Consider the following 23,982-nt stretch of genomic DNA (forward strand, 5'->3'; position numbering starts at 1 on the left):
GGAGGCGGGGCACACTTCCCTGAAGCCTCACCTCCTCAGCATTCTTGTTGGTCTTGTTTCTCCAATTCCTGCGGAGGGTCACAGAAGTGGGGATGGAAGTAGTGGAAGGGGATGGAAGTGGAGGGAAGGATGAAAGTCCTTAAACTGCGTTCCAGCGTGCCTTTGGGTATCAGGCTTGTTTGTTTCTCCTTACATTTACTCCCTCGACTCTCCCTACTTTCTACTTCCATGAACCCCAAAGAAAATTCTCATTTTGAGTGTGTGTGTGTGTGTGAGAGAAACCCTCTTCCTCTACCTCTCCCATGGCTTATCTAACCCAGCTATGCCCTCTGCTACCCCCCCCCCCCATCTGTGCTGGAACCTATAATCACTGAGGCGCCTGAGGTTAAGTGGTAGTCTGGCTACTGAAAGGGGGTTTGGGGGACTGGCAAAAGAGATGCCATCCTAACATCAAACTGCCCCCTCCCCTCTAGCCCAACACTCCTTTACCCTACCCCCTTCTCTCAGTATCAAGATGGGTCTGAAAGGGCAATGGTGCTTTCCTTGGTCTGGTCCTCGGAGACAGCGAGGGAACCGAAGGGGAACAGGTACTGAGTACTGAGATGAGGAGGGACTAAAAAGAAGAGGGAAGACTATACAAGTGTGGGTGTAGAGGGAGGGTTTGGCCAAATCTCTCCCTATCGCCTGTCTCCCATTTGTCACCTTGGAAGGAAGGGCAGCTGCTGACTAAACTTTTCTCCCTCTCCTTTCTTCCATAGCCCTGACTTTGGCTTCCCATGCAGATTCTAATCAGGTCAGGGGGCATCCCCTACCTGGAGGAGGACCCACTCTAGGAGACAGTGCCTACTTCAGCAGTAAAGCTCGACTCTCCTTCCGTCATCAGCTGCATGCCACAACTTCTGCCAATGACTCTACCAACTGAAGGCTGGTGGGGAATGACACCGTCTAGGTGACTGCCAAATTCTGACCTTATATGCCTACTTATTAAATCTTTTCAGTGGTAGCTAGGTTTGTGTCAGTATTTTGGGAGGGATGAAGCCCTAGAAATCACCTTTGCTGAGTGACAGAACAGAGAATGGTCCTAATGCTACTATCTAGTTGTTGCCTGTAGGAAAAAATATGGGGGTGGGGTAGGAACAGGGAGAATGGTCTGGGTTAACCTAGATTAAGGAGGAAAAAAAATTAATGACTTTATTGTGAGAGAATATAGGAAGCCAAGTCTTCTAACTAGGAAAGATGTAGAGTGCTTCTTCACTTGATTCATATCTTTCCTCTTACTCAATTCAATGTTACCTGCTCAATTCCAGGAAATCTTCCCCATGGTTATTGGGTGAATCATCTGGGATGTTTGGGAGGATGGGGAATCACCCCTCATTTCATATGCTGAAGGTCTCCCTGTTGCTGGTAGGAGTATGTAGGTTTACCTTAAGCTTAGCTCCAAGAATTATCAGCTTCAAAGCATGACTACAGGCTCACTGCCTACTCCTTGCCCTACTATATTCCTAGATATTGGAAAATATATTGATGATGGAAAGTTAAAAATGAAAGAACCTAAGGCAGGGCCCAGCATTAGGTAGTTATGATTCATGGATTAGTACCCTATTAGGAGCCCTTGAGAGTTAATCCCTCTCTGACCTCTATTTAGAAAACCTAGAAAGTCTCAAAAAAGGAATGAAGCACAGTATTTGGGGGGGATCATAGGATCTCTGGAAAGGATTATCAACTACCTCTTAAGTACAGAGCTGCCTGTGTGAGATAAACTGATACTTCTATATCATGTAAAGACCTGCAAGTTTTTTAGGTCTATTTAAATTTTTTTTTTTAATTTAAAGCAATAGGGTTAAGTGACTTGCCCCAGGTCACACAACTAGGTATTGTCTGAGGCCACATCTGAACTCAGGTACTCCTGACTCCAGGGCCGGTGCTATATCCACTGTGCCACCTAGCTGCCCCTAAAGTCAGCCTCTTCTCTCAACAAGCTCATTTTTTTTTCATGTGAATGTTTTCAATGTTCTCTTGGTTCTGCTCCTTTGCTCAGTATCAGTTCATCTTTCCATGCTTCAGTAGAGTATCTTTTGATCTGATCCTAACAACCCTCTGATGTAGGTACTATTTCCTTTTTTATAATGAGTAAGGAGGCAATTGTAACAGTTTCATCAAATATAGGTTACCAAACAATTCAGTATTTAAGAGCCCCACCTGTGACATTCAATGGCTGTAACTTTTTTGTGAGTCACTTGAACTTCTGTGCTCTAGGCAAATGATGATGGTGATGTTTATCTTTCAATGATACAGTGGATAGGCAACTGAAGATTAAGCAGAGAAATGTCAACCTGTTCTGGTATTCTTTTCCTGAAACCAGTAAAATCACAGGTCTAGTCCTTGTCCTGATCCAGATGAACAATGGTCATACAACTAATCAAAGCTGAAAGTAAGTTTTGGACTCAGGTTATCTCCTAACTCTAACTGGAGATAGGCAAGAAAAAAGCAGTCATCAAGTCTTATGTGAGGTACTCCCATTTTATAAATACATAGAAGCACAGAAAGGTTAAGTGACATGCCCAGGGTCACACTGCTAGTCTCTGCAGTTGGAATTGGTTTCAGGTTTTCCTGACTCCAGGCTCAGTACTCTATCCCACATGACTTGGCCCATTGTTCTTTCCACTCTACCTGCTACCTCTTGAAATGACTAGATAGGTTTCCCTGAGGTATCATATCCTCTTCCTCTTTATTAATTCAACTACATGATTCAGCACATCACATGTAAAGAAAAAAAGGTGGAAAGTTCAAGGGGTAGGCTGAATGAACCCATAGAAAGGAAATACACTGAATTTGTTATCCCAAGACCTACTTTTTACTGTGACTTTTAGTCTGTTTCCCTCCTCTATACAAAGGGAATGGATTTGATAAAACGTTCTTTTTAGTTCTGACACTGTAATTTTTATAAGAGACTACTGGCTTGAAAATGGTCTTGAGATTAGGTTTTTGGAAAGTATCTAAACCCTTTTTTCTCCCCAACTCAAGTAGAATGAGAAATGCTCTATGGAGGACTCTAGTTCCTCTTACATTTTGTGCCTATTTTTTTTCCCCACAAGGTAAAAGGGTTAAGCTGATACAGAAGAATCCCAACCTCCCCCTCACCTCATGCCCTTCCCTCAATGATGAATCTAGCACAAACATCTGCATTAGCTGAAAATGATTGAGGGATTGAGACAGCTAGGTCATACAGTGGATAAAACTGTAGAGTCAGGAGGACCTGAGTTTGAATCCAGCCTCAGACACTTAATAATTACCTAGTTGGGTGACCTTGGGCAAGTCACTTAACCCCCATTGCCTTGACAAAAAAGGGGAAGGGGCAGAAACAGGAAGAGATTATATGGATAAAAAAAATCAGACAAATGTATTCTCCCCTTGATCCATGGTTTATTGAATCTTGGGTACATCTGGGAATGGATTATGACTTGGGAGAAGGGTACAGTGCAGAGAGGACAGGGAAGAGGTAGTAGATCTCAAGCCAAGGGATAGGTAGTAGCAGGGAATCGAGGAAGCTGGTCTCCCATAAGGACTTGCCGTTCCACTCCTTTCTCAGTAATTGCTGCCAACCGTATTACTCCACCACTTGAGCCATCTCTCTCCATGGCCAAAGCAAGAGCTGGGGAAAAGAAACAGCAGGTGAAAAAAAAAAAAGAAATTCAGGAGATAAAACTGGGTTGCTAAGAGATTAAACAGGTCTAGAAACCCACATCCTCACCATTGGCAGTGAACTGAAGACATTGCTTTTCATTCATACCCTCTTGATAGGAGGCATCAACATAGCCATAGATGTAGGAGCTCCCTGAACCCCCTATGGAAAAAGGCTGCCGAACCATCATACCTCCCATAGGTACTGAATAAACCTGAAAATGGTTGAAACAGGAAATGAACAACCAACCAGTTAATATATATCACTAATCTATGTGGGGGGCATATAGATACTTGGGGGGCAGTCATTTGGGAAAATTTAATTGTAGAGACTAGAAATTAGGAAAAAACAAAATGAGAGATGTGAAAAGGAAGACCAAGCTAGAGACTCATAACTGAAAGTAAAGAATATCAATGTAATATTCTAGGCTTTCATAAGTAGGATTCAGGCATCTAACCTGTCCCCCCTCATAGGGATCCCAGCCAGCAACGATGATCCCAGCCATGAGATCCTCTCGGTAACGATAACACATCTCCTTGAAGAGGTTAGCAGCTGTGTGGACCAGGGGAGGTTCATTCAGTTCGATGCTAAGAGGGTCAAAGTAAGGATTAACTCCGGTGTGAGCCCCTTTTCACCTGCAGACCCCCTCTTTCTGCAAAGGGCTGAGGCACTTGCCTCCCTGCACCCAGAGTGTCATCACCTGTGGAAGCTCAGTTGATAGGTAACTGCATCAGCCACGGCCTGGGTGTCAGCTGCTGAACCAGAACGACAGCAGAAAATCCGGTCGTGGATGGGGGTCAACTTGTCCGTAACTCGGTTAGCAATGTATGACCTGGAGAACGACAGTCGAGGCGCTGGGTTTCCGGCGCTTTGCTCTCACCCCCTCCGGTTTTCCGGCGCACCCCGGCCAGGTAAAGGCCGTCACTCACCCGGTGGTGGTCCTGGAGTCGGCGCCAAGGACCACGCCCCCCTCAAACTGCACAGCCATGATGGTGGTCTGGGGGCAACAACAGTTAACTCTTAGCGCACCTTCCGGGCGGCCCGGCTAGGCTACATCGCGGACACGCTTAACGGGAAGGGGAGGCCGCCGGGCCCGCTGCCGCACGCCGGCTTTGGTCCACTCTCCTCGGATGGCGCTCTCCCGGGCGGCGTGCCCCCTCCCCGCCCCGCCCTCGCAGCGATCACGACCGGCCCCGCCGCGAGGCGCACCGGGCGCGAGCCACGGGGGAGCCCCAAGGCCTCGCGGGGCCCTCCCTCCCGATTGCCCAGGCTCTTCCCGACCTCCCCATCACCCCGCGGAGCTCTCGCTCGCTCTCCCCAAGCCCGGCCAGCCTCACCCCGGTGGAGACGCCCCGATTCCCCCAGTCTGGGGCGAGGCCCATGGGCCCATAGGCCGGGCCTGAGCACGCCCCGCGAGGCGCGACTAAAGCCGAAGCCATCATTCCGCGGCTCCAGCGGCGGCTGCTCCGCGGGGTCGGAAAGCAACTGTCGCAAAGTGCTGGGTCACCCCGCGTCAGAGCCGGAAAGCGGCGCCGGGCAAAGGGCCGAACGCGAAGAAAGCCGCGGGGCGGGCCGCCGCGGGACGCTACGCGCCTGTGCGGGGCGGCCGGCACGCCGCAGGGGCGGGGCTTCCCGCCTCGGCCCGGGGACGCACAGCGTAAGGCGTGGAGCGCCTGCGCAAGGCCCACTGGGAAGCCAGGAAACCGAGTGTCTCTGCTGGACACGGAACTCTTGGGGAACGTGTAGTACCGCCCAAGGACTGAGCGCCGGGCGGAGCTTGGAGATCTAATGCATGTTTATCTTTTGAAATACAATTTTACTTAAATTTTTTAAAAAAATCTATTTCAGGGGCGGCTAGGTGGCGCAGTGGATAAAGCACTGGCCTTGGAGTCAGGAGTACCTGGGTTCAAATCCGGTCTCAGACACTTCATAATTACCTAGCTGTGTGGCCCTGGGCAAGCCACTTAACCCCATTTGCCTTGCAAAAACCTAAAATAAATAAATAAATACAAATCTATTTCAAAAATATTTATGGAAAGACAAATTTCACATCGCTCTTCTCTCACCAACACTCATCAGCATGCACTTATCATCCCAGAGAGTCATTCCTTAATACGAAGTAAAAAAACAAGCAAAACCAAGTCTGTCCTCTAACATTTGGGGACACGATGGTCACTCACCCCCGAAAAGAACGTTTTAAAGAAAGGGAAAAGGGACCCAGCTTTTCTGGTTCATTCAAGAAAAAACTGCTAGGAAAATTGGAAAACAACGGTCTGTCAAAATTTAGGTATATAGAACAACATCACCCTGTATATGGTATCCCAAAAGTCTTAGTTCGATTTTAACCTTTAATAGTTTAACCAAGACTTTTGGAACAACCAGTAAAGTAATATAAACTAATGGATAAATTAGAGGAGGAGGAAAGTAATAACAAAAACTAGAAGAACAAAGAAAAATATAACCGACTATGAAAAGGTATGGTCATGAAAGATCAGAGAAGGTAAAAGAGATTCTTGATTAAATGAACCTGAGAAATTTTTGCAGAAATAAAACTGATGTAGTTAAACTTAGAATGAAAAGTTAACTGAGGAAAAAATATTGCTTTGCAATTTTTTGGTGGAGGTCTTGTGTCTAAGATATATAAGGAACATGATTTAAAACCTAGAGCTGTTCCCCAACAGATAATTGGCCAAAGAAGAAATCTAAGTTATAAACAAGAATATGAAAATATGTTCAATGCAAATTAAAACTGCAGAGGTTCTGCCTAATACCTGTCAAACTGGAAACGTTGAAGACAAAGGAGTGATGATTATTGGAGGGTTTGGGAGTAAACATTATTGATGGAACTCTGAATTAGTCCAGTTATTCTGAAAAGTAAATTGGAGTTGTACCTCAAAGGTCGTTAAACATAAAACACCATTTGGCCTACTATTTGGCTTGTACCCAAACTCTGTCAAAAACTGAGGGAAATGATCTACATGCACAAAAATATTTATATTTTTAATAGAAACTAAGGGGATACCTATTGAGTGATGTTTGAACAAACTATGGTGTATGAATATAATGGAAATCTATTGTGCGTGTGTGTAAAGTGTGAAATGAAGAGGTAATTTCAGAGAATGATACTTTATGTACAGTAGGAACAGTATTGTAAAATCAAAAGTTTTGAAAGACTTTAAAAACTCCAATGAACTCTACCATCCTTAATTCCAGAGTACCAATGAAACATGCTACCCACTCCTTAATCAGAAATGAGAAATAATTTAGGGGCATGCCATATGGAAATTTGTTTTGTTTGACTATGTACATTTATTACAAAGGTTTTATTTTATTTTATTTTATTTTTGGTGATAGGAAAGGAAGAGGGAGAGAAGAACCAGGATTTGGTTGACAAAAAAAGAGAGTCATTAAAGCATTCTTTTAAACACAGAAGAAGCTAAAAGGCAAAGAAGAATCATAGACAAGCAGAACAACTTTTTTTTTTTTTTTGCAAGGCAATGGCTTGCCCAAGGCCACACAGCTAGGTAATTATTGTGTCTGAGGTGGGATTTGAACTCAAGGCCAGTGCTCTATCCACTGCACCACCTAGCTACCCTGAGCAGAACAACTTTTAAAGTCATGTTGAAGGTATGAAATACTTTAAAAGAAAGCAAGCTGCATGTAAGATTTATAGTTTCATGCACAAGCCTCTTTTTGGTCTACCTTGTATTTTTCATTTATATTTTTTAATTGAAAAAAGTCTTCATCAATAAAAGGTAAACTGAAGTCAAGTGAAGTGTTTTATTGAAACTGAATTTCCTTTAAGAAAAATTGTATAATTTTGAATCTTTTCCTTAATCTCTAAAAAATTGGCTTCCTGGTGATGAATTTATTTTGGTCCCAATATTTCATGGGGACAGTCCATCATCACTATGTAAAGAGTGCTCAAATAAATTGTATAGGGAAATAACCTTCTTTTGAAGCCAAACTATATGAAGAGTCTCAAAATTCCCAAACCCCGTAACATAACCAGAAATGTCTCTGGTTGGGGTAGAGATTGGTGTCTCTTAATCCACCCCATCCTATGACTTCCAGAGATGGAATTGTCCCTATCTTTGCTCTTCTCTGTCTCCTCTAGAGAGCCTCTGATGTCCAACCCCTTCATGGAACTATTAATTAGGCTCCACCCAAAAAAATATGCTCACCTTTCCTCCCCTTAAGAGCAATGGATAGAGAAGCGAAGTGCTTTTTCTCACTCTGCCACTAACTGCCTGTGTTACATTAGACAGGCTGTTTACCAACCAATCTGGCTCAGTTTCTTTCAGTTATAAAATGAAGAAGCCTTAGAGAAAAGCCAATTAGGTTTCTAAGTCTCTGAAGTAATCATTTACTCTATAATCTTGAGTAAATTTATCAAGTTTTCTAAACCTCACTTTCTTCATCAATAAAAATGGGAATAATATATGCCTTGTCACAGCCTTTTTTTAAAATTCAAAAAACATTTATTAAGAACTTACTGTAGGCTGAACCATTATGTGCTGAGACAAAATTTGTATAAGTATGAGCAGAATATTTATTTATTTTTATCTTTTTATTAAGAAAGTAAATACAAAACAAGATAGGAAGGGCACTAATTCTAACCTCATTCTACTTAGAAAATATAGTACCCAGATAAATTATGATAAGCAGTATAACATTATTTGAACTACAGATGCAGAACAAATTGATTTATTTCGTTCGAGAATAAAAAAATTGGGGCGGCTAGGTGGCACAGTGGATAAAGCACCCACCCTGGAGTCCAGAATACCTGGGTTCAAATCTGACCTCAGACACTTAATAATTACCTAGCCTTGTGGCCTTGGGCAAGCCACTTAACCCCATTTGCCTTGCAAAAAAAAAAAACAAACCTAAAAAAAGAATAAAAGTATCACTCAATTTATCCAAAACAGAATTCATTATCTTTTTCCCCAAACCTGTCCCTCTTCCAAATTTCCACATTTGAGGCATCAAGGGGTCTCAGTAGATAGAGAGCTGGATCTGGAGTCAGGAAGAACTTAGTTCAAACTGGACTTTCCTCAGACCTTTAATAGCTATGTGACACTGGTTAAGTCACTTTATCTTATTTTTGCCTCAGTTTCCTCAGCTGTAAAATGGGGAAAAATAATAGCACCCACATCCCCAGGATAGTTATGAGAAACAAAGGAAATATTTATAAAGTACTGAGCATTAGTGGCTGGCACATAAGTGCTACAGAAAATGCTCACTATTATTATTTCTGATGAAAGTATCATCAATCTTAGAGTAATAATTTTAGCATTATCTTGGACTCCTTATTTTTCCTCATCCCACATATTAAATTGGTTGCCAAGCCTTTTTTGTTTGTTTGTTTGTTTTTGTTGGTGGTGATTAGTGACTTTCAGTGTTGTCTAACTCTTTATGATCCATTTTGGGTTTTCTTTAGCAAAGGCACTGAAGTGGTTTGCCATTTCCTTCTCCAGTTCAATTTACAGATCAGGAAACTGAGGGAAACAGGATGAAGAGAATTGCTAGGATTACAGAGCTAGTATTTGTCTGAGACTGGATTTGAATTCTGGTGTTCCTGACTCTAGGCACAGTGCTCTATCTACTTTTACACTCAAGAGATTTTTACTCTTAAATAGAAATCTTTCTCAGTACCCAGACAGCCACAACCTTTAGCTCCAACTCTTCTCAGTCCTCAGCTCTCTCCCCAGACATCCTCCACACAACAGCCAAAGTGATTTTCCTTTTAGGCAAATCTTTCCTAAGATCTGACCAGGTCACTTTCCTACTCAAGAAACTCCAGTAATTCCTTATTGCCTCCAGGATCAAATGAAAATTCTATTTAGTTTTTTAATTCCTCCACCACTTGATCCACTCTATCTCTCTAGTTCCTGTATGTTACTCCCTCTCCTATATTGGGTATACTTCTCTCTGTTCTTCACAAAAGGTACTCTGTCTCATTTTCTTGCCTCAATCCCAGTGATGTTCCTACTTTCACTCCCTTTTCATTTCTGCCTCATAAAATCCATCTTTATTTTTTATTTTTTTTAATTTTTTTTATTTATTTATTTATTTATTTTGATAGGCAATGGGGTTAAGTGGCTTGCCCAAGGCCACACAGCTAGGTAATTATGAAGTGTCTGAGACCGGATTTGAACCCAGGTACTACTGAGTCCAGGGCTGGTGCTTTATCCACTGCGCCACCTAGCCACCCCCATCTTTATTTTTTTTGGATCCAGACTCAGCTCCAGTATTACCCTCTATAATCTACACAAAACCTTTCTTGGCCCTTCTCCCTCCCTTCTTTGTTTTTAACTCCTTTGGGGTTGAGGTGTTGCTGTATTTATTATCATTACATCTTTTCCAATGGAAGGTAAACTCCTTGTGATTAGATTTTGTTTCACTCTTTGTCTTTGTGTTCTCAGCATCTAGCACAGTGTCTGGAACATAGAAGGCAACTATTGATTGTGAAGAAATTGCTTCCTAAGCTATAATACTGTTTGTATAGACACATATAACTCACACCTCGGAATGACAATTGCTGAAACATTTTATTTATCCTTTCTCCATCTTTCATCTGTCCAATGAGTTTTCTTGGTTCCCCAGGTCATGTCAGTACAGTAGAGAGGGGGAACTGAGGACCCTGAGGCTGCTCCCAGGGCAGCAAAGAGTTGATTCTTCCAGTAGCCCTGCTACCTGCCTCCAGCAGACATCAGAGTAACCCCTCCTGTCAGCAATCCCCTTTCAGTCAGCAGCCCTTGGGTTCGGTTGTAGACAGCCTCCAGTATGTCAGCTACATGAGATAGGGCCTCCTGGGCATCCTGTTCATGGACTCCTGGGCATACCAGCGCTAGTAGCTGGCTCCGCCTGGGGAAGGTGAGAAAGGCTAAGTTTGCTGCCTTCCGGATCAGCCATGGGTGGTGAGGGCCTAGTACCCTCTGATAGGCTTCCCCACACAGAGCCCCCACATCTACATTCTGAACCCTGGCGATGCCACCCAGGCAGAGCTGGGCCCAGTGCAGTGCTGGGTGCAGAAGCACCAAGATGTGAAGACCAGGAGAATATTTAGAGGTATCCTGCTCCCAGGCAGCCATGGCAGAGAAGGTTTGATAATGGCTGGAGTGGGGGCCTCGGGAATAGGACTCAAGGGCTGAGAGTTTTGCGGAGGCTTCCTGGGTGGCAAAGGTAAAGAAGGTACCGAGAGGGTCCAGAAGCCTACAAGTGAAAGAAAGGAGATGGGAAGAAGAATGAGACTAAATGCTGGGATTACAAAGAAAGGCAAAAGGCTTGAGAATCCTGTTGTCAAGGAGCTCCTAGGCTAACCAGGGAAACAACATGCCAGCAGCTAAGCACAAAGAAGCTATATCTAGGATAAATTATAGATAATACACAGAGGTGAAGCCTCTACTATTAATCAGGCAAGATTTCTTGTCTGGGGTGGGATTTTAGTTGGGATGAATCATTCAGGGACTATACTCACATGACCAGTTTCCTCCATCCATCTAGAAACTGGGGCAGCTGTAAGTCTCCCTCAGTTGTTAAACTCTCCCTGAAAGGTCTTACCAGTTGGCCTGGCAGCTTGTCTGGGCCCAGGCAGTGAAGTTCACCAGATTTCAGTCCAGGCTCCACCTGTGGGAACAGACATAGAAGGGAGGGTAGGGAATCCCTCTTACCTCCATCCCTGCCATCTCCTGGAAGAAAGCAAATGAGTTCACATGCTGGTGCCTCTAGTTCTCCTGTTCTGGTCTTCTCTTAGTTCCCCAGATTTAACAAAAAATGCAGGCCCAATGAATTTTTTGTGGAAATGGTTCAATTGATAATTCCTTAGATTGATTTTTTTAAAAACTCCAACAGTATGCTCTAAATATATTACATAGAAATAAATAGGAAAGGTACAATTCTTTAGAAAGACAAAACCTTGGCCAAGGCCCTTACCTGGGAAGACAAAGACCTCTCTGGAACACAGAGCTGAGCCCTGAATCCACAGCCTGTGAGCTCATCTTCTAGGGAGGGGAGAGGGTGGTGGTAAAGGGGCGCACACCAAGATTTCTCAGGGAATGAGAGCAAAGAACTGGGGATAATAGAGTGGGGATTCTGGGGTGGTGGGGGAGTGTAGACAGTCACTCACTGTGCTTCTCTCCGGACAGGTAGAACAGCAACATGAAGATGAAGATAATGAAGGGAAGAGCACAGCTGAGCCAGTGCCTTGGGACGCAGATCTTAGGGTCAGGGGGCAACAGTTCTAGCTTCATAGTCACAGTCCTGAACCACTGCTGCCTCCCCAGCCCCTCTGGTCAATACTTGTCCCTCTGACTCCTGGGAAGGTAGAGAAGAATCAGCCACGCCTTGGAAAGAAGGGGCTAATCATTAAGCTTTCTCTCAGTCCCTAATGGCCTTTGACCCCAGACCAGAAGTAAAAGGAAATAGTGGCTCTCTGCAATCCTATCAGACCCCTCCAGAACTCTTTAGTGAGCTAGGCACATGACTTGAAATGTCCTTTTAGGCAAAACCATACTGACCCAAATCTGACCAACTACCTTATAAATATTTTGGTTCCCTTATCTATCTACCCTCAGAATCACAAAAAAGTTAGTGTTGGAGGGGACCTAACAGATTATTTAATCTAATCCTGATCTTAGCAGGAATCCCTTCTATAGCATCTCCATAAATTTTGCTTTAAAGAAACAGTGTGAAATTATATAATAAAAGTTTTAAAATGTTTATACCCTTTGATCTAACAATTCTGATTTGGTGTTTATATAATAAAGTGGTTCATGACAGAAAGAAAGGACTCATCTAAACACAAATAATCCTGGCAGTATTATAGAAAAAAATGAAAAAATATTACATGTCCAACTATTGAAAATGGCTAAAATAAATTGTACTACATAAAGCTAATACCTACATTCTAGGCCACCTTGAACTCAGAAGGTCAGCTTGGGTTCTCAGAAAAGGGGCTTGCAATTGATCTCTTCAGGTATATAGGGTCTACCCTATGAAGCTGGACTTAAGAGATCTGAGCTAATATTCCACACCTCTATGAGGTTTGAGACTAAAATTTTTCCTGAAATCATTTGGAGATACTAGTCCATTTTCTTTGGGTTTCTATACTAAAGGGCAAAAATAATTCCCCCCCCCCAATCCCTGCTACTGGATAATCCAAATTCTAAACTTTAAACTCATCCAGCAATAAGATAAGCAGAATCAATTCAAAAGAAAAGAAATCAGGAGCAGATAAATCTGGAACAAATTAGAATGTCCCAAAAGTATTTAAATACTTCTAGATCAGCAAGCAAACCTTTTCCAATGTAACTGCATACCACAAGGATCTCACATTCAATTCTAATTCAACAATCAGTTAGAAAGTTTTTCATCATCACAAAAATAAGCCAACAGGAAATAGTCTGAATATCTATATGTGCTCTGAAATAGGGAGAAAGGATACTTCCATTACATATTTCCAGAAGTTGTCTTACCAACTAGGTCAATAAGAAGCAAAGCATTTTCTGATACTCTAAGGCAGAGATGTTCAACACTCCACAGGCTTGAGAGTCATGGCACCCCAAAACAATTATAACAGTAACATCAAAGATCACTTATCATGGATCACCAGAACAGATATAATAGTAATGAAAAGTTTGAAATAGAATTACAAAAATGTGACACCAAGACATATGAAAGTACATGCTCTAACCAACTGTACCCCTAACCTGATTAAAATGTAAATGAGTGGGGCCGCTAGGTGGCGCAGTGGATAGAGCACTGGCTTTGGAGTCAGGAGGACCTGAGTTCAAATTTAATCTCAGACACTTAATAATTACCTAGCTGTCTTGGGCAAGCCACTTAACCCCATTTGCCTTGCAAAAAAATCTAAAAACAAACAAACACCAAAACAAAACAAAGGACAATCTTGATGTTATCTTTTTTCTTGGCTACTATTTTGTTAAATGTGAATGCACAAGGTTTTCCATTTCTTTTACTAATAGGTAATCACAGAATCTCAAAAATACAAAAGATGCTTAGAGACCAACCTGTCAAAGCCATATCTAACTAAGAGTTTCTTTCCCTAGGTGATGGTCATTCCATAGCACCACTCTGCCTGGAAATAACTGGCCAATGAAATGGCTATTTGAGGAGTTTGATATCAATGGCTGTTTCTGTATCAGCATTCATGTTGAGGTCTGACACCTAGTTCAAGAAAAAGATCGCTACCGTGTAGCCCTTGCCTTGCAGATCATAAATCTGACTAGATGCCTGTTTGCCCATAAACTAGGTCTTGATGACCTGTGGCCTTTTTCAGTGCAGTTGATATTGAGGGATGCTTAAGGAAGGAAGTGAGGATGGATTGTAAAACATCTTCCAACCCAATTGGACTAGAAAGGAGATATGGGATCCCCCAAGTGAAGCACTGGATATTTATCAAGTAATTAAACTCACCCGAGATTCCTTGGAGAAAAGAAGCTAACCATGGAACATGCCATCTACTGCAGACATCCCATTTGCTCCTGTGGAGCAGTAACACTGATGAGGACTCCTACCCCATAGCCATTTTGGTTTATCCTTTTTCAGGATGGCTTGCTTATGGACTGTCATTTCTCAGAACTATCATACAGAATTTACATACATTCCACTGACATGCCAAGAAGAGTGGAGTTCATTTCAGGGGGTTCAAAATTAAGGTGCTAAATATGAAGGACCACAGAGTGAAGGCCAAAAAGGAGCTGAGGCTTTTTGAGACCTGGAACTGACAGAAGTCAAGTTGTATGTAGCAACTCAGGGATTTCATTTTTTTTTTCTTTTCTTCTTGGCTGGTTCTTGACTATCTTTTCTTTGCTCAAATGCAACAGTCTGAAAGGAGAAAGGTTCAATAAAAGTATGAAATTTAAACTTTAAAAAAAAAAAGAAATAACTGGCCAGCTTTTGGATGAAGGTCTCCAATTAAGGGAAACTACTACCTTCTGAACCAACTCATTCTACTTTTGGGTAACTCTAATTTTAGAAACTTTATCTCTGTGTATGTGAACATGTTTATGTGTGTGTATAGTTAGATGGCACATTAGATGTTTTTCTAGTCTTACTATATTACTCTCCTTCTAGATCAAATCTATTAAATATAGCCAAACTGGTTCTGTTCCTCACAAAAAGCATCTCATATCTATCTTTACACTATACAGGCAAATCTTTAGGACATTATGGGTTCAGTTGTAAACTACTATAATAAAGTAAATATTGTAATAAAATAAAATAAAGCTAGCCACGAGTTTTTTAGTTTTCCAGTATATACAGAAGTTATATTTATACTATTCTGTGGTCTATTAAGTGTACAATAGTATTATGTCTGAAAAAAACAATGTACCTACAATAAAAAATGCTTTATTGATAAAAAAAAAATGCTAACCATTGTCTAAGCTGGTGGAGGGTCTTGTCTAGATGTTGATGGCTTCTGACTGATCAGGGTCATTTTGCTGAAGGTTGGGTGACCATGGCAATTCCTTAAAATAAGGCAACAATGAAGCTTGCCAATTGGATTGATTCTTCTTCTCACTTGAACACCTAGAGGCTTTTGTAGGGATATTAACTGGCCTAATTTAGATATTATGTCTAGAGAATAGTGATATTTGAGGAGAGGAAGAGAAACAAGAATGGCCTGGTGGAGTGGAGCAGTCAGAACACACACACACACACAGATACATAGACACATATGTGTTTGTCATGCTATCTGGCATAGTTCATGGCACCCCAAAACAATTATAACAGTAACACCAAAGATCACTTATCATGGATCACCAGAACAGATATAATAGTAATGAAAAGTTTGAAATAGGAGAATTACAAAAATGTGACACCAAGACATATGAAAGAACATGCTGCTCGAAAAAAATGGTGCCTGATAGATTTGCTCAAGGCACGGTTGCCACAAACCTTCAATTTATGAAAAATGCATCCTTATAACATAGTATCTGCTAAGCACAAGAAAACAAAATGCAAGAAAATCAGGTATGCCTATACCTAGATTTCACTCCTTTCTTAATGCCTTATAGACTTTTCTTCCCTGAAGGCTCAACTCATGCATGAGGTCTTTTTAAAAATTTTTCTTTTGAATAATTTTTAAAAATATATTTATTATTCCAATTACACGCAAAGATAGTTTTCAACATTCATTTTTTGGTAAGACTTTGAGTTCCACACTTTTTCCCCTCTCTCCCTTCCCTCCTCTCCTCTTGACAGTGAGTAATATGATATAGATTATATATGTATAACTATATTAAACATATTTTCATATTAAACACATTGTAAAAGAATTATAATAAAAGGGAACAAAAGAGCAAATAACATAAAAAACAAAATTTTAAAATGAAAAATATTATGCACACAAAAATAGTTCATATTCAGGCTCATAGTTCTTTCTATAGATATAGATGGCATTTTCTATCATGAGTCTTTTAGAATTGTCTTTGATTATTGTACTGCTGAGGAGAGTTATTAAGTCCATCATAGTTGATCATCACAGAATGTTATTAATATGTACAATGTTCTTCTGGCTCTGCTCACTTCATTCAGCATCAGTTCAGGCAAGTCTTTCTAGACTTTTCTGAAATCTGTTCATACATGATTTTTTAAAATAAATTTATTTATTTTTCCAACTATATGCAAAGATAGTTTTCAACATTCATTTTTTGTAAGGTTTTAGGTTCCACATTTTTCTTCCTCTATTCCTTTTCTCTCACCTCCCCTCATCAGCAAGCAATTTAATGTTATACATGTATAAAACTATGTTAAACATATTCCCATATTAATCATGTGAAAGAAGAATCAGAACAAAAGGGAAAAATCCATGAGAGGGAAAACATAAATTTTAAAAATTGAAAATAATATGCTTTGGTCTGCATTCAGACTCCATAGTTCCTTCTCTAGATGTGGATAGTATTTTCTATCACAAACCCTTTAGAATTGTCTTTGATCATTGTATTGCTGAGGAGAGCAAGTTCACCATAGTTGATCATTACACAATGTTGCTGTTAATTGTGTACAATGTTCTTTTGGTTCTGCTCACTTCATTCAGCATCAGTTCACATCATGTAAGTCCTTCCAGGCTTTTCTGAAGTTTGCCTACTCGTGATTTCTTACAGAAAAGTAGTACTCCATCACATTCAATATATCACAATTTGTTCATCCATTCCCTAATTGTTGAGCATTCCCTCAATTTCCAATTCTTTGCCAATACAAAAAGAGCTGCTATAAATATTTTTGTATATGTGGGGTTTTCCCCCTTTCTTATGATCTCTCTGGAATACAGATCTAGTTGTGAAATAATTGAATCAAAGGGTAATGCTCAGTTTTATTGCCCTTTGAGCATAGTTCCAAATTGCTTTCCAGAAAAGTTGGATTAGTTTACAACTCCACCAACAATGCATTAATGTTTCAGTTTTCCCACATCCCCTCTAATATTGATCATTTCCCATTTTTGTCATATTGACCAATCTGAGAAGTGTGAGGTGGCACCTCAGAGTTATTTTAATTCGCATTTCTCTAATCAATAATAATTTAGAGCATTTTTTTCATAAAACTATGTATAACATTAATTTCTTATGCTGAGAACTGACTGTTCTTATCCTTTGACCATTTATCTATTGGAGAATGGCTTACATGAAGTCTTTCTTTTCTTTTTGTTTTTGTGGGGCAATGGAGTTAAATAACTTGTCCAAGGACACATGCTAGTAAGGATAAAGTGTCTGAGTGGGGACTTGAACTCTATTCCTCCTGACTCCAGGGTCTATCCTCTATCTACTGCCACTGAACTGCCCCTATATGAGGTCTTTCTTGATCTTATGGATGGCTTAGAGAATCATAAAGTAATCAATGTCACTTTATGTTCTAATGCGTAACCTGATTGGTTAGCCGCCAAAATTTTACAATCCTTTGAGAGATTTCTATAAAAATTGTTTCCTCATTAAGCTATTGGTTGGTATCTTTAATGATACCATCTACCCCATGAGTTTGGTATGAGCCTAGAGAATAAAACTTCATGAATAAAACTAACTTTTTGTGATTTTATTTTTAGCCTAAAAAAGTTATGGTTAACAAGTTGTAAGTAAAGAATAGTATTTATGAAAAGAAAGGGGAAAAAGTCAAAGATAAATTTGTGATATCATGATAATAAATCCTCTTCCAAAGCTCTTAGCAGCCTTCACAGTGTATAGGGGGAAGAATAGGACCAGCTAGATGGTGAAATAATTGTTTTCCACATTCCACTTTAAGCTTCAAAAAAAGGAAGATAATGACAAAATCTGGTATAATTAAAACTGAGTCCAAAGGATATGTAAATAGCATTCAGTCTCTAAGTACTTTTACCACCTGGAGTGTGCATGCAAATAAGCTATTTGAGATATTTTGTTTTTGTGCTTAAACAGACCCTTCTTGAGTTCTTCTGTCTTAAGTATTGTGCATGGTGGTGGGGGGAATGGAGAAGAGTAAATAAACAACTTTGTCCCATATGAATTTTATGCACTGAATAGATTTCTTCAAATAACTTCATTCTTCCTATATTTTAGGGGAGATCCTACATGAGTCATGTCTAAAATTTGTTTTAGAATTTTATTTTCAGAGTTACTGTAAGGCGGGGTTGAAAAGGTGAGGGTGGAGACAACAAGCCAGAAATACAGAAATTTTGCATTCTGTACTATTTAAATAACTCACAATGTCTGAATCTCCTAACCTGTTAAGTAATGGCTTTCTTTCAGTCCTTCAGGTTCAAGGATAATCCTGTCATTAGAGAGGTCCTCTCAGATCTTCTAGAATTTAAGGATGGCATCCAGCTATTTTCTTGAACTTCATCCTCTCCTGAAACTCATCATTCTGCAAGGTTGACTAGGAAACTCACACCTCTTCAGATCATTTCCCACCCGGACTGTATAATTTTATCATGTGCTTTGGGCCAGGAAAGATGGAGGGTCTTTCCTCTTTTCAGCTTTTTATGTCTTGTTTCTCCCATTAAAGGGTAGGGACTAACTTATTCCTTTCTTGGTATACCCACCCCTTAACACATAGTACCTGTAATACAGTGGTTACTTAAGAAGTGTTCTTGACTCTCATAGACTCAAGAAGTCTTTTCTCTTCGGTTGTGGAAATCACCTCCTAAAGGGCAGCTGGCATCCATTGTCAGAAACTTTTAAATTCTGAGATTCATACAGTAGCTGCTCAGATTAGAAATGCTGCTTTATCAGGATCTCTGGTCACCAGGCCTATTCTCAGGGGAGAAAATGCTGTTGTGAAGGTGTGTGTAGTTGCCATTGACACTGAAAAGAGAAAGGCACCCCCCCCCCCAAGTTGTTTTTTCTCAGCTCTTCTAAAGGAGTCAGTTCATCTGACTCAGTCATCCATCACCTTCAGCGCTCCTCCTCCCACCAGAACCAACGGTAGGAATGCTGTGTCTTCTTTGAAGGTGGATATCCTCCTCAAGAATCAGAGCACATATTTCATGGAAAGGGATCAGAGAGCATTTGCAGCAACATGAAAGCCCTGGCCTTTCTTGGCTAGCAGCATTCCAGCAAACAAGAATAGCCCACAGAGGTAAATAGCAATTCAACATGCAACCACCCCCAAACATGATGAAAACAGAAGGCAAAATAAGGACAATTAGCAAGAGAAAGACTAAGCCAATGAAACAAAAGTATTTTTTTTTAACGTTACAAGCTATTTAAGAAAAGTTGACTAAGAGTTAAAAGAAAAAAGAGTGGTCATTAAAGAATAAAAAATAGCAAAAATATTAAAGGTTTAAGAAGATTTTAAAGAATCATAAGGAAATTAAGGAGAAAGAGCCAATGGATTTCATGCTCACCTGTCAGTGACTCATAAAGATTAGGAGAACTCTCTAGAATAGGGAGAGGGAAGAGGAGACCAAGGAGAGCTGGAGATACACTCTTACACAGTGTAGAAATGAGCAGAAAAGGCACTGTAATTGTTTTTTGTTTTGCAACAAGAGTTGGAGTAGATGAAAATAAGAATAAAAGCAATGGAAAGGAGGGCCTAGAACATGAATTTGAAGGCTGAAGTTAGAATCAGGGAGGGTTTTACCTTAGCAACACTAGAAGACCCTCTGACTTAGTAACTCTGTTCAATACAATGATCCACCACAATTCCAAAGGACCCATGATAAAAAAATGCTATCTACTTCCAAATATAGAATTAATTGACTCAGAAAGTAGACTGAACTAATATGATTAATACTTAAATATGTTTTGTATGATTTCATATGGATATAATTCTCTTCTCAATGGGTTGGAGAGGGATGGAGGAAAAGAGGGAGAATCTGGAACTGAAAATAAAAATTGAATTAAAAAAGATATTGAAAGGGATTCATTAAAGAATATCTCATGGAGGATGTGGTGAAGGGAGTGGGTATGTAACTCTGTTAAAGACTGGATCTCATAATGATGTTCTGCTTGGAACACCCTAGCAAAGATTAGGACAACCTAGCAAATTTAAGCCTTTTAGAATTGAATCCTACTCTGGAAGAGAGAATGATGTAGGGTCTCCTGGGGCAACTAGTACCCAGGATAGAAGGGAAGTATATAGAGCCAGACAAAAGCAATAATGTGGCCTTGTGAGCCTGTGGGTGATTATGATAAAGGCCTAACTAGGCTTCATGCCATAGTGTATAAAATAACTTCAACATATGAAATTGCTTCCTTTACAAACTTATATTTTTTAACTTACAGTATCAAAAAAATCAAACATACAAGCAGGAGAGAATAAGTTCTACAAATTAAATAACATAGAAATGGAATAGAGAAGAGGGAAATTTTGGTATTCTTCATAAGGACCAACTTTTGGACATCTCAAACTGAATGTCTTATAGACATCTTAAAACTCAACATGTTCAAAATTGAACTCATTATCTTCTTTTATCTCTCCCTTCCTAGATTTCTGGTTTTTTTTTTTTTTTTTTTTAGGTTTTTGCAAGGCAAATGGAGTTAAGTGGCTTGCCCAAGGCCACACAGGTAATTATTAAGTGTCTGGGTCGGATTTGAACTCAGGTACTCCTGACTCTATCCACTGCACCACCTAGCTGCCCTAATTTCTGACTGTTTTGAAGGGCAATTATCTTCCTTGTCAGGCTTGAAATCTAGGTGTCATTTCTTCACCCCCTCCCTCACTCTCACCTCCATTTTCAATCTGTTGTCAAGTCTTGTTGATTATCTATTATAGGTTTCCTTCTCTCCTCTGACACTGCCACCACTCTGGTACAGGTTGTCATCTCACACCTTGACTAATACACACACACACACACACACACAGCCTTCCTCCATTCAACTCTCTAGCCTTACTGTCTTTGACTGAGTTTGGCTACAACTTCCACTTGGAAGGGGAGAGCAGGAAGGGTTAAAATGTCTCTTTTTGTGCTTTATCTCATTGTTAACTGTCAGTGATTTGCATCCCAGTTCTTCAATTAGTATTAACTGGCTTTTACAAAAGGACATTTACAAAAGGATATTTACATAATTTACATAAAGCTCAGATTTAATGCAATTTCTATATAGTAGAGGTCCCCACCTACCCAAAGGCTCATATGGTATTATTGCCAAATGAGTTCACATTTTTATTACCATTTTCCTGGGGCTGCAAAACCCAGCATGAATTCAACTTCTGGACTCCTGGTCTTCGAACTACCCTGATTTTTTTTTTTAATTTCAACTTAATGTTTTTTTTAATCAGCAGAAATCTACTTTCTCTACCTCTCACCTCTTCTCATCTCAAAATTGAACATGAAAGAAAAGTAAAAGTCCTATTACAAATATGTATAGTCAAGCAAAACCCACATTGGCTATGTAAAAAACAAAGTCTTATGCTCTCTGAGTCTTTCACTTCCCTTAGGAAGTGTGAGTAGCATATTTCATTACTTCTCTGAAATTATGTTTGGTCATTGAGTTGATCTGAGTTCCTAAGTCTTTCAGAGTTGTTTGCTTTTTTTTTGTTTGTTTTTTGCAAGGCAAAGGGGTTAAATGACTTGCCCAAGGCCACACAGCTAGGCAATTATTAAGTGTCTGAGGCTGGATTTGAACTTAGGTACTCCTGACTCCAGGGCCAGTGCTCTATCCACTATGCCATCTAGCTGCCCTACAGAGTTGTTTGCTGTTATAATATTGTATTGTTTAAATTGTTCTGGCTCTGCTCACTTTGCTTAGCATCAGCTCATACAAATCTTCCCAGGTTTTTCTAAAACTATCCCTCTTCATCATTTCTTACAACATGATTTTCCAACATGTATAATATATATATATATATGTATGTATGTATGTATATATATAGTGCATACATAAGTATGCACATGCCTACATGCATACTTATGTATGCACACACACACACACACACACATATATATATATATATATATATATATATATATATATATATATATATATATATATATATTTTGCAAGCCTCCCCTCCCCACAGTCAATCCTTCATCACCTGTCAGGCTGACATTTTTAAAGTAAAGGTCTAATTGTGAATCAAGTCTAGTTTGTATAACATATCTAACATTGTTCTCTGTCAGGTGTGGTTAGCCTCCTGATTGACTTCCTTCAGCCAATTTTTGGCTGCTCTCTTTTCTATGACTCTTAGTTGCTATGGCTAGTTTAGAGGCCTTGAACTGAACTAAATTGAACTGAAAAAGCCTTGTCTTTCTCTGCCTGCCTCTCTTTTACCTCAGCTCCAAGAAATGGGTCTGGGGGTGTGTTTATTTCAGTTCTGTGTCTTTGTCCTCAGTTTCGGGTGCTGGAGATGATCCTCCTGGGATAGGAGGTTGAGCCATGATGATCTTGGAGCCAGGATTACAAGTGGGTTGGTGCAGTCAACCAAACTGACAAGGATGCCTTGAGAAGCCAAGGAAAGTTTTGGACTTGGAACTGATACCACTCTATAGGACCTGAACTAAGCTATAAACCTAATCTCCTTCCCCTCCCCAGAGTCTGAGGTGATTAGGGAGAGGGATTATGCCTCCCACCTCCCACATATATATGTATGTATATATTTACACATATTCTTCTTCCCTCTAATTCTCCTCTTCCTCCTGTACTTTCATCCTGTTGAGTAAAATGTATTTCTGTGTCCAGTTGAGTGTGTTGGTTTCCCCTATTTTGACCAGTTTAAGTAAGAATGGGGTACAAGTGTTGCCCATTCCTCCCATCCCTTGTTTGCAAAGATTTCAACTTGCATGTGAGATAATTTTTCCCATCGTTCTTCTCCCTTCCCCTACCTATTATATTCCTCTTGCCCCACCTTTCCATTTTTCTTTTAAGATCATCTTCCCTGACCTTTCAGAATTCATTATCTTAGCTTCCAGATAAAGCTTCTCTATCTACCACAAAAGAGCAAAAGCTGAAGCAAAGAATCTAGGCCTACATGTACATGTTGGCTTCAAATGGGGAGAGCCCAAGACTTCTCCTCCTTCTTATCTTCCATTGGAATGCTGCTAGAAGAAATCAAATCAAGATATAAAAGGTGAGGTTGGGCTCTAGTAGTGCCTTCTGAATGCTTCATTAGCTATCCAAGATTCCTATTTATGTGGTTAGCATACCATATAAGAACAGTTACAAAATGTGTGTACATGCTTCAAAGTCTTTCCAAGACATGTCCATTACAAAACATCATGTCTCTCTTGAAAGCAGGCTCTCAATCTTTTAGGTGTGAGTAATTTTATCAGTGGACCTTGTGTTTATAAAGACTGGGCTTAGTATCCAGGCCTCATTACATATATAGCAGAATATTCATAGTAGTATTTTTTTATGGTAGCTAAAAAAATAGAAACAAAGTTTGTGGGACTGAGGGACATTACTCAACTGAGTAATGGATAAATAAATTGTGATTCTCTTAATTAAAGTTTAGATTTGCCTGATTACAGGTTTTGAAGGTAAAGGATCTGGGAAGGGAGGAGTTGAAATGATTGCCTTGGGTAAAGTAAGGTTGTAAACTCAGTCATTAATGAGGCAGCTTCAGTGGTGAGCGTGGAGATGGCTAAAGGAGCAGCATATGCTAAATTTATTGCCATTATCGTTATCTAAACTATAATGGGAATGTGGTTTCCCTTCAGGTCATATGAAATGGAGAAAGAAGTATTTTAATAGGAAGTGAGGTATGGGGCTATATTTTGGGAGATTTTCCTGGAATTCTAGATGGAGATAAAATAATAAACCAGTTTTGTGAAAGTGAAATGATTTTATATTTTTAACTCCCATAAGTACATTCATGCACTGGTAGCATCTCTAGGGTGCTGTTGCTATGGTAACAGTGCATGTACA

At 40.2% G+C, this 23,982-nt stretch overlaps 3 protein-coding genes across 4 annotated transcripts; 1 reads left to right on the forward strand and 2 right to left on the reverse strand.

Moving 5' to 3' along the window:
• Positions 1–26: 26 nt before the first annotated feature.
• On the forward strand, positions 27–1,165 carry C2H17orf114 (chromosome 2 C17orf114 homolog). The gene is made up of 3 exons (XM_074220671.1): positions 27–166; positions 474–587; positions 759–1,165. The coding sequence occupies exons 1-3, from the start codon at positions 112–114 to the stop codon at positions 920–922; spliced, it is 333 nt and encodes a 110-aa protein (XP_074076772.1). The 5' UTR covers positions 27–111; the 3' UTR covers positions 923–1,165.
• A 2,238-nt stretch (positions 1,166–3,403) lies between these two features.
• Positions 3,404–5,183, reverse strand: PSMB6 (proteasome 20S subunit beta 6). The gene is made up of 6 exons (XM_074225419.1): positions 5,020–5,183; positions 4,612–4,679; positions 4,383–4,514; positions 4,140–4,269; positions 3,752–3,896; positions 3,404–3,652 (listed from the first exon to the last, which is right to left on the reverse strand). Exons 1-6 carry the CDS (start codon positions 5,122–5,124, stop codon positions 3,510–3,512), a joined length of 723 nt encoding a protein of 240 aa, XP_074081520.1. The 5' UTR covers positions 5,125–5,183; the 3' UTR covers positions 3,404–3,509.
• Positions 5,184–10,221: 5,038 nt separating this feature from the next.
• On the reverse strand, positions 10,222–12,006 carry GLTPD2 (glycolipid transfer protein domain containing 2). Of its 2 annotated transcripts, none has more exons than XM_074220673.1 (4): positions 11,811–12,006; positions 11,618–11,682; positions 11,163–11,311; positions 10,222–10,897 (listed from the first exon to the last, which is right to left on the reverse strand). In XM_074220673.1, the coding sequence occupies exons 1-4, from the start codon at positions 11,932–11,934 to the stop codon at positions 10,375–10,377; spliced, it is 861 nt and encodes a 286-aa protein (XP_074076774.1). In that variant the 5' UTR covers positions 11,935–12,006; the 3' UTR covers positions 10,222–10,374. The 2 variants fall into 2 exon arrangements, with proteins under 2 accessions (XP_074076774.1, XP_074076773.1); XM_074220672.1 differs by having other exon boundaries at positions 11,618–11,685.
• Positions 12,007–23,982: the final 11,976 nt, after the last annotated feature.

Source organism: Macrotis lagotis, chromosome 2 (assembly GCF_037893015.1).
Source record: "Macrotis lagotis isolate mMagLag1 chromosome 2, bilby.v1.9.chrom.fasta, whole genome shotgun sequence".
Taxonomy (NCBI): domain Eukaryota; kingdom Metazoa; phylum Chordata; class Mammalia; order Peramelemorphia; family Peramelidae; genus Macrotis; species Macrotis lagotis.

Excerpts from the sequence above, each read along its gene's own strand:
- C2H17orf114 (XM_074220671.1), top strand. The coding sequence starts at position 112 with ATGGAAGTGGAGGGAAGGATGAAAGTCCTTAAACTGCGTTCCAGCGTG. Across the intron at positions 167-473 it reads GCGTTCCAGCGTGCCTTTGG|CCCAACACTCCTTTACCCTA; the intron begins GTATCAGGCTTG and ends CCTCCCCTCTAG. Across the intron at positions 588-758 it reads AGGGAACCGAAGGGGAACAG|CCCTGACTTTGGCTTCCCAT; the intron begins GTACTGAGTACT and ends TTTCTTCCATAG.
- PSMB6 (XM_074225419.1), bottom strand. The coding sequence starts at position 5,124 with ATGATGGCTTCGGCTTTAGTCGCGCCTCGCGGGGCGTGCTCAGGCCCG. Across the intron at positions 4,680-5,019 it reads ATCGGGGCGTCTCCACCGGG|ACCACCATCATGGCTGTGCA; the intron begins GTGAGGCTGGCC and ends TGTTGCCCCCAG. Across the intron at positions 4,270-4,382 it reads TATCAACTGAGCTTCCACAG|CATCGAACTGAATGAACCTC; the intron begins GTGATGACACTC and ends TGACCCTCTTAG.
- GLTPD2 (XM_074220672.1), bottom strand. The coding sequence starts at position 11,934 with ATGAAGCTAGAACTGTTGCCCCCTGACCCTAAGATCTGCGTCCCAAGG. Across the intron at positions 11,686-11,810 it reads CCTGTCCGGAGAGAAGCACA|AAGATGAGCTCACAGGCTGT; the intron begins GTGAGTGACTGT and ends TCCCCTCCCTAG. Across the intron at positions 10,898-11,162 it reads GGATGGAGGAAACTGGTCAT|GCTTCTGGACCCTCTCGGTA; the intron begins GTGAGTATAGTC and ends TTTCACTTGTAG.